At 45.4% G+C, this 10000-nt stretch overlaps 2 protein-coding genes across 3 annotated transcripts in view; both read left to right on the top strand.

Moving 5' to 3' along the window:
- Window positions 1-10000, top strand: part of LOC116062588 (retinol dehydrogenase 12) — a 28260-nt gene that overhangs the window by 3330 nt on the left and 14930 nt on the right. Inside the window, exons 3-7 of one of the 2 annotated variants that reach the window (XM_036006509.1) lie at window positions 345-536; window positions 2585-2746; window positions 4804-4923; window positions 6247-6451; window positions 7005-7118. In XM_036006509.1, the coding sequence (XP_035862402.1) occupies window positions 345-536; window positions 2585-2746; window positions 4804-4923; window positions 6247-6451; window positions 7005-7110 (785 nt within the window). In that variant the 3' untranslated portion in view covers window positions 7111-7118. The remainder of the gene's footprint in view (window positions 1-344; window positions 537-2584; window positions 2747-4803; window positions 4924-6246; window positions 6452-7004; window positions 7119-10000) is intronic. The other variant, XM_036006508.1, reaches the window with a different exon arrangement.
- Window positions 9089-10000, top strand: part of plekho1b (pleckstrin homology domain containing, family O member 1b) — a 40057-nt gene continuing 39145 nt past the window's right edge. Inside the window, exon 1 of the mRNA XM_036006506.1 lies at window positions 9089-9408. The gene's annotated coding sequence lies outside the window, so the exon portion shown is untranslated. The remainder of the gene's footprint in view (window positions 9409-10000) is intronic.

Here is a 10000-nt window from a genome sequence, read left to right as displayed (position 1 = left end):
AGCTGTTATACATCATATCATCATACAGGGATAGTAGTATACAGCTGTTATACATCATATCATCATACAGAGATAGTAGTTTACAGCTGTTATACATCATATCATCTATACAGAGATAGTAGTATACAGCTGTTATACATCATATCATCATACAGAGATAGTAGTATACAGCTGTTAAAAAATAATAAAATAAATGTCACTGGTATCTGCCGATACGCAAGTTCAGGTATTAGAATCGGTATCGGGAAGAAAAAAATGGTATCAGACCATCTCTAGTTATTATTATTATTATTATTATTATTATTATTATTATTATTATTATTGTATATTGTGACGTGCTGCAGGGGCCCGGGTGGTGATGGCGTGCAGGGATCTGACCCGGGCAGAGCGGGCGGCGGAGGAAATCCGTCGGTCAACAGGAAACGGAAACGTGGTGGTCCGACACCTGGACCTGTCCTCGGTTTACTCCGTCAGACAGTTCGCTAAAGACTTCCTGGACGGGGAAGACAGGCTGGACATCCTCATCAACAACGCAGGTTACCTGTCTCTCTACCTGTCTGTCTGTCTGTCTGTCTGTCTGCAGGAGTGATGTGTCTCTCTCTCTAACCTGTCTGTCTCTATACCTGTCTTTCTCTATACCTGTCTGCCTCTATACCTGTCTGTCTGTCTGTCTGCCTGTCTGTCTGCCTGTCTGTCCGCAGGAGTGATGATGTGTCTCTCTCTCTAACCTGTCTGTCTCTATACCTGTCTCTCTGTCTCTATACCTGTCTGTCTGTCTGTCTGTCTGTCTGCCTGTCTGTCTCTATACCTGTCTCTCTGTCTCTATACCTCTGTCTCTATACCTGTCTCTCTGTCTCTATACCTGTCTGTCTGTCTCTATACCTGTCTCTCTGTCTCTATACCTGTCTGTCTGTCTGTCTGTCTGCCTGTCTGCAGGAGTGATGATGTGTCTCTCTCTAACTCTCTTTCTACCTGTCTGTCTGCCTGTCTGTCTGCAGGAGTGATGATGTGTCTCTCTCTCTAACCTGTCTGTCTCTATACCTGTCTCTCTGTCTCTATACCTGTCTGTCTGTCTCTATACCTGTCTGTCTGTCTGTCTGCCTGTCTGCAGGAGTGATGATGTGTCTCTCTCTCTAACTCTCTCTCTACCTGTCTGTCTGTCTGCCTGTCTGTCTCTATACCTGTCTCTCTGTCTCTATACCTCTGTCTCTATACCTGTCTCTCTGTCTCTATACCTGTCTGTCTGTCTCTATACCTGTCTCTCTGTCTCTATACCTGTCTGCTGTCTGCCTGTCTGCAGGAGTGATGATGTGTCTCTCTCTAACTCTCTCTCTACCTGTCTCTCTGTCTGCAGGAGTGATGATGTGTCTCTCTCTCTAACCTGTCTGTCTCTATACCTGTCTGTCTGTCTCTCTCTCTAACCCATCTGTCTGCAGGAGTGATGATGTGTCTCTAACTCTCTCTCTACCTGTCTGTCTGCCTGTCTGTCTGCAGGAGTTATGATGTGTCTCTCTCTCTAACCCATATGTCTGCAGGAGTGATGATGTGTCTCTATACCTGTCTGTCTCTATAGCTGTCTGTCTCTCTCTCTCTCTAACCCATCTCTATACCTGTCTCTCTACCTGTCTGTCAGCCTGTCCGTCTGTCTGTCTGCATGAGTAATGCTGTTTCCCTCTCTAACCTGCCTGCCTGTCTGCCTGTCTGTCTGCATGAGTAATGATGTTTCTCTCTCTAACCTGTCTGTCTGCATGAATAATGATGTTTCTCTCTCTAACCTGTCTGTCTGCCTGTCTGTCTGCATGAGTAATGCTGTTTCTCTCTCTAACCTGTCTGTCTGCCTGTCTGTCTGCATGAATAATGTTTGTCTCTCTAACCTGTCTGTCTGTCTGCCTGTCTGTCTGCATGAATAATGATGTTTCTCTCTCTAACCTGCCTGTCTGCCTGTCTGTCTGCATGAGTAAGGCTGTTTCTCTCTCTAACCTGTCTGTCTGCCTGTCTGTCTGCATGAATAATGATGTTTGTCTCTCTAACCTGTCTGTCTACCTGTCTGTCTGCATGAATAATGATGTTTGTCTCTCTAACCTGTCTGTCTGCCTGTCTGTCTGTCTGCATGAGTGATGTTTCTCTCTCTAACCAGTCTGTCTGTCTGCCTGTCTGTCTGCATGAATAATGATGTTTCTCTCTCTAACCTGCCTGTCTGCCTGTCTGTCTGCATGAGTAATGCTGTTTCTCTCTCTAACCTGTCTGTCTGCCTGTCTGTCTGCATGAATAATGATGTTTGTCTCTCTAACCTGTCTGTCTGCCTGTCTGCCTGCCTGTCTGTCTGCATGAGTAAGGCTGTTTCTCTCTCTAACCTGTCTGTCTGCCTGTCTGTCTGCATGAATAATGATGTTTGTCTCTCTAACCTGTCTGTCTACCTGTCTGTCTGCATGAATAATGATGTTTGTCTCTCTAACCTGTCTGTCTGCCTGTCTGTCTGCATGAATAATGATGTTTCTCTCTCTAACCTGTCTGTCTGCCTGTCTGTCTGCATGAATAATGATGTTTCTCTCTCTAACCTGTCTGTCTGCCTGTCTATCTGCAGGAGTGATGATGTGTCCCAGATGGCTGACTGAAGACGGTTTTGAGACTCAGCTGGCTGTGAATCATCTGGGTCACTTCCTGCTGACCAATCTGCTGCTGCCGATGCTGCAGAGCTCCGCCCCCAGCCGTGTCATCATCGTGTCGTCCATGGCCCACCGGGGGGGTATGACGTCTGGCCTCTGACCTTTGACCTCTGACCTTTGACCTTTCTCATGTTTCTCTGGAACGTTTCTGTCTCTTCTTACTCACAACTCGTCAAATACTGACACTTGGTCAGTGGCTCTTAAAACGTTTATCTCACTTTTTTCAACATTTTTGGTTATTATTTTGACATTTTACTCTTTTGTAGGGATGCACCGAATCCCCTGGTTGAGATTCTGCTGAATCCTCGTCCCATCCTCAGTCCATGAACACAGTAAACTCATTAATGAAGTAAACAGTGACTGTCCTTCCTTTGCCGTACCTGAAGTTGCTGCATTTTGGCTGCTGTCTGTAGATTCCTTCATCACAACTCGTATTCTTCCGGATGTTTCATGTGATGGTGAGCAGGGGAAAAAGGACCCAACTGCAGGGAGAGGCAGGCAGGCAGGAGAAGGTTTGAGCATGAGGATTTATTAAAGAAACACAACAAAGAACCAAGGGAGTCCTGGGGGAAGCAGGCAAAAACACAATTCCAAAAAGAAGACAAAAAGGTATCCAAAAAACCAAGGAAGTCCAAAAAACCTGGGAAATACAGAAAGCAACGAGACTGACCAGAACGGACGGGGAAAGACACGACAGGCACAGGCAAACACACAAAGTGACAGGGCACGAGCACAAACGGACACAAAACAGGGGCTATATAAACTAGGTAATGAGAAGACGCAAGACAGGTAACACCAGGGCTGGGGAACAGGTGGAGTACATCAGACAATCACACAGGTGGGAAAACAAGGGACGTAAAACTAGACATGACAAGACAGAAAACAGACTATCAAAATAAAACAGGAAACAGAACATAAACAGAGAAATGCACAACAGAAAAATACATAACAAAATATACACAGCCCACAATACACAACACAGGATAAATTCACACAACGGAACAGAAATATACAGAATAAATATACAAAAACAGGAAACAGAAAATACAGAAATCATAATACAGGCAACAGAAATGTCCACAACCATGACAGTTTCATACCAGATGTTGTAACAGCGGTGATGTTGTGTATAGTTTAGGGTCCTCGCCACCACGAGACAAATCAGCATTGCAAATTGAACATGTAGCTGGACTTGAATGGCCTTCTTTTGACTGAAAGTACTGCCAAACTACACTTTCTCTGCTCACCAGTTCCATTTTCACTTTCTCACAGCCTACTGCATTGAACGCTCCACCTTCGTAAACACCTTCCCGTAATCAACGGCGCCGTCATTACGTCGACCAGCGTGGCGCGCGTAGTGCAAGCGTAGGGGTCGGTTCCCTGGGAAAAAATTCTAAGGTTCGGCAGAAACCCAACCCCGTCAAAAAGCCCAATATTCGGCCGAAGCCGAATCCTGAATTCGGTGCATCCCTGCTTTTTTGCTGCATGTCATTCCCCCTCTCTCTCTCCTTTCATGTCTTCAGCTGTCCTATTTAAACAAAGGCCTAAAATGTCCAAAAAATAATCTTTAAATTTGTTTTAAAAAAAGTTATTTTTGTCACTGTTTGTTACGTTTATTTTATTTATTTTTTTCAACATTTTTGTCACTTTTTATAATGTTTTTGTAAATTTTTTTGACATTGTTTCCTCGCTGTTTTTGGGTGTTTTTTGTTATTAATTTATTTCCACGATTCTTGTAAATTTTTCAACATTTTTGTCACTTTTTCTTAGTTTTTTTTTTTGTCTTCGCTATTTTTGTCACTTTTCCCCCCAAGCTTTTTTTTCGACATTTGTCACATGTCCTGTTTTTGTCCCGCGTGTCACTGAAACGTATATTTTGTAACCCTAAACCAGCATCTTTTCCTAAATCTACCTGTCCTGTTCTTGTGCCGCGTGTCAGTTAAATGTACATTCGAACCCAGAGCATCTAAATATCACGCTAAAGGAAACTTATTGCGTCAATAATAAATGCAAAAGGCCCATGACCAAGCGTTGCTTTCTTAAGCGATGGGAGTGAGAATGTGTTGTTGTCTGCTGTTTGTCTGTGACGTTTCTGTTTGTTTCTGTTTGTTTCAGTTTTTATGTTTTTTTTTTTCAGGTCGTATCGACTTTGACGATTTGTTCTTCAGCAGCAAGAAGTACAGTTCTCTGGAGAGCTACAGACAGAGCAAACTGGCCAACGTCCTGTTCTGCAGAGAGCTCGGCCGGCGACTCAGAGGTCCCCACAAACACTAGAAACACTCAGAGGTCCCCGCAAACACTAAAACACTCAGAGGTCCCCACAAACCCTAGAAACACTCAGAGGTCCCCGCAAACACTTAAACACTCAGAGGTCTCCGCAAACACTTAAACACTCAGAGGTCCCCACAAACACTAAAACACTCAGAGGTCCCCACAAACACTAAAATACTTAGAGGTCCCCGTAAACACTAAAAAACTCAGAGGTCCCTGCAAACACTAAAAACAGAAACACTCAGAGGTCCCTGCAAACACTAAACACTAGAAACACTGAGAGGTCCCCACAAACACTAAACAGTAGAAACACTCAGAGCTCCCCGCTAGAGGATGACACGGGAATCAATTGTCGCTCCCATCCCATCCGGAGCCCACGAAAATACTCCTGTCATATCCTGATCACATGACTGCCCCCCCCCCAAAAAAAAAAAAAAATCCAGAGAGAAAGATTCCCGAAACCCGTCCCACTCCCGTTTTGTCCCCTATGTTGTCTAAAGTTAGACTCTGTCGCGAGCCATCAAGCCAGTTGATATCGTGTGTGTGCATTTGGTTAATCGTGGTCAAATCACTGACATTGCCTCGAAATTTAGGCTACACTATACATGTATTACCTACAGGTCTAGGTAACATGCATTACCTGCAGGCCTAGGTAACATGCATTACCTGCAGGCCTAGGTAACATGCATTACCTACAGGCCTAGGTAACATGCATTACCTGCAGGCCTAGGTAACATGCATTACCTGCAGGCCTAGGTAACATGCATTACCTACAGGCCTAGGTAACATGCATTACCTGCAGGCCTAGGTAACATGCATTACCTGCAGGCCTAGGTAACATGCATTACCTGCAGGCCTAGGTAACATGCATTACCTGCAGGCCTAGGTAACATGCATTACCTGCAGGCCTAGGTAACATGCATTACCTGCAGGTCTAGGTAACATGCATTACCTGCAGGCCTAGGTAACATGCATTACCTACAGGTCTAGGTAACATGCATTACCTGCAGGTCTAGGTAACATGCATTACCTGCAGGCCTAGGTAACATGCATTACCTGCAGGCCTAGGTAACATGCATTACCTGCAGGTCTAGGCCATTTCATTACGTAATTCCGGAGATCTTCTCACACTCAAAACACACATTTCTCCGTCCCACTCCCGCCCGCTCCCGTTGATTTCTATGCTCTGTTAACACGCCTGACACGCAAATCAAATATGAGAAAACGTACCTTCAGTCACACTGTTTCGAGACTAAACATCCTCCTGTTGTTTCTACTGCCAGATATTGACCTTCGTGTCTGTCTTCAGGCTCCGGTGTGTCATCGTTCTGTCTCCACCCGGGTGTGATCCGGACCGAACTGGGCCGCCACGTTAACGGCTGGTTCCCCCTGCTGGGGGCGCTGCTGGCCGTCCTCTCCCTGATGTTCATGAAGACTCCCAGGCAGGGCAGCCAGACCACCGTGTACTGTGCCGTGACGCCAGGACTCGAAGGAAAATCAGGACGGTACTTCAGGTAGGAGAGGAGACAGTACTTCAGGTAGGAGAGGGGGAGACAGTACTTCAGGTAGGAGAGGGGGAGACAGTACTTCAGGTAGGAGAGGGGGAGATGGTACTTCAGGTAGGAGAGGAGACAGTACTTCAGGTAGGAGAGGAGGAGACGGTACTTCAGGTAGGAGAGGAGGAGACAGTACTTCAGGTAGGAGAGGAGGAGACAGTACTTCAGGTAGGAGAGGAGGAGACAGTACTTCAGGTAGGAGAGGAGGAGACGGTACTTCAGGTAGGAGAGGAGGAGACAGTACTTCAGGTAGGAGAGGGGGAGAGTGTGTGTGTGTGTCCGTGTGTGTCTGTGTGTGTGTGTGTGTGTGTGTGTGTGTGTGTGTGTGTATGCGTGCGTGTTCGTGTGTGCGTATGTGTGTGTGTGTGTGTGTGTGTGTGTGTGTGCGTGCGTGTTCGTGTGTGTGTATGTGTGTGTGTGTGCGTATGTGCGTATGTGTGTGTGCGTGTGTGCGTATGTGTGTACTTTTCTACTGTCCCTTTAAGTATTTTCTGTGTGTGTTTGTTTTCAGTGACTGTGCAGAGAAGGAAGTCGCTCCAGAGGGGCGGGACGACGTTGTGGCGAGGAAGCTGTGGGAGGAGAGCGCCCGATTGGTCGGATTAAAGGACACATGCTGACCTCTGACCTCGGTTGGTGCAAGAAGACGTATTTGTTCGAACTGAGAACACGGTGCCTAATTGTGTCTGCAGTTAACTTTCCTTCATGTTTATCTCGTGTTCGGTCATTTTTGGCCAAATCCGGCCCCTTGCTAATTTTGATCTGGCCCCTATATACATTCACAATATATTTTGGCCCAAATACTTTTTCTCACTTTTCACGGGGTTTTTTTTGACATTTTTTACGCTTTTTCCAAGCGTTTTTGGAATTTTCTTCGTCATTTTTGTCGACCAAACTGTACGTGAGAAGACTATATAAAACATGCAATAATACAGTCAAAGATATCTGACTTATCCCATGACATGAAAGCATTAAACTCTAAGTCTGGCCCTTGATGTGATTCTCTATTTTCTAGTGTGGCCCTTCAACACGTTCTCACACCCATCTCGTAAAATATGGACGCTTGGTCAGGTGCCTTTGTTGTTCTTATTGACGCTAAAAGTCTCCTTTAGCGCTATAAGTAAACGTGCATGGTCGGGACTATTGACGTCCCTTTAGCGCTAGAAGTAGACACGCATGGTCGGGACTATTGACGTCCCTTTAGCGCTATAAGTAAACGTCTTGGTCGGGACTATCGGCGTCCCTTTAGCGCTATAAGTAGACACGCTTGGTCGGGACTATTGACGTCCCTTTAGCGCTATAAGTAAACGTCTTGGTCGGGACTATTGCCGTCCCTTTAGCGCTATAAGTAAACGTCTTGGTCGGGACTATTGGCGTCCCTTTAGCGCTATAAGTAAACGTCTTGGTTGGGACTATTGCCGTCCCTTTAGCGCTAGAAGTAAACACGCTTGGTCGGGACTATCGGCGTCCCTTTAGCGCTATAAGTAGACACGCTTGGTCGGGACTATTGACGTCCCTTTAGTGCTATAAGTAAACGCGCTTGGTCGGGACTATTGCCGTCCCGGTGCGTTACACAAACACGCTGAAAGACGCCTTTTTCGTCACATCAGACGCTGACAGCCACTGTCCAAATGTCCTTATTTTTTTACGAGTTCGGAATGAGAACGGGTTGGGTCCTTGGGAAGTTGAGGTTGACCTCAAGCTGAGCTCAGCACGTAATGGGAAGCATCTACACGGAGGTTGGGTTTAGGAAAAGAAGAACGGGGAAATTAAACGTCACACGCTGGACATGATCTCCGGTCTCCTGGGTGAAAGTCCTGTATTGTTTGACCCATCCACCACCCCAACCAAACTCCCTACGCGGAATTTCGGCTTTTCATATTACTCGCTACTGTAGTCGTGCTGTGATCACGAAATATGCTTCCCATTGAAATACATTAGTTTAAAATTCATGCTCACCACCACGAAAAAAACGACAAACGTGTCCGTGTACACGAATCAATAGATTAAAAATAACGTGACCATTTCACCAGCTGTCGTGAGACCGGGTTGACGCTGCATGTTCTTGAGTCGTTGATATTTAAGGACGTCTGTCTCCAGCTGTCTGATGAAAAGCTCCGTTTGGTTTGTTAAAAAAAGCCGAAACTAGTGACACGGTTTGATGTTTAGTATGTTTGTGTTTAACGGCATCTTTGTCTTTGTGATTTTAAATCAAATAAATTAAATCCAAGTTGACATGATAGTATTTTTCTGAATAAAAGACTTGATTTATGTTTCATATAAAACGTCTTTATCGTCGTTTTTCTGTGAAAAAAGCGACATAAACGTCTGTGTGTGTGTGTGTGTGTGTATGTGTGTGTGTGTGTGTCTGTGTGTGTGTGTGTGTGTGTCTGTGTGTGTGTCTGTGTGTGTGTGTGTCTGTGTCTGTGTCTGTCTGTGTGTGTGTGTGTGTGTCTGTGTCTGTCTGTGTGTGTGTGTGTGTGTGTGTGTGTGTGTCTGTGTCTGTCTGTGTGTGTGTGTGTGTGTGTGTGTGTGTGTGTCTGTGTGTGTCTGTGTGTGTGTGTGTGTGTGTCTGTGTCTGTCTGTGTGTGTGTGTGTGTGTGTGTGTGTGTGTGTGTGTGTGTGTGTGTGTGTAACCCTAACCCAGCAGTTCTAAGAGTGTTTATGTACGAATACTTAATGAGAACAGGCTGATCAGAGCAGCCCTATGTTGTTGTTGTTGTTGTGCCTTTAATGCAGCGTGTCAGCAGATAATCTGTAGACTAGCCTGCGTCTCCCAGTCTGACCCAGTCTGACCCAGTCTGACCCAGTCTGACCCAGTCTGACCCAGTTGGATGATCTGTGCTTAGAGGGACACTGACTTCAGATCAGCATGTAAACATCTGTCAACACACAGATCGGATTACACTGATCCAGATGTGAGCCGAGGATCACAGACTGGATCCAGACTCACTTGCAACGTAAAGCCTCATTGTTTGTGTTGTATTGTTCAGTTTTGTGTATTTTAAGGTTGTCAAAATTATCACAAACAGCCCCGAAATCACCGTCACCAAACTACACCAGACTCCATGTAAATAATCAGGACTTTTAGCGTGTATAGAGCCAGCATATCTCCACCAGACTCCATGTAAATAATCAGGACTTTTAGCGTGTATAGAGCCAGCATATCTCCACCAGACTCCATGTAAATAATCAGGACTTTTAGCGTGTATAGAGCCAGCATATCTCCACCAGACTCCATGTAAATAATCAGGACTTTTAGCGTGTATAGAGCCAGCATATCTCCACCAGACTCCATGTAAATAATCAGGACTTTTAGCGTGTATAGAGCCAGCATATCTCCACATGTAAATGGGTGAATTAACGGTTTATTTCAACCAAACCAGAGTGGTGATTGTTGGAACAGTGGAAAGATGAACCAAGACGGCTTTTGATAGTTTGATTTAGTTTCTGTCCACTTTGAATGAAGTGTGTTTTACGATGATAAAAGTCCTGATTATTTACATGGAG

This window comes from Sander lucioperca, chromosome 10 (genome assembly GCF_008315115.2).
Source record: "Sander lucioperca isolate FBNREF2018 chromosome 10, SLUC_FBN_1.2, whole genome shotgun sequence".
NCBI lineage: Eukaryota > Metazoa > Chordata > Actinopteri > Perciformes > Percidae > Sander > Sander lucioperca.
This window is presented reverse-complemented; position numbering and strand designations above follow the sequence as displayed.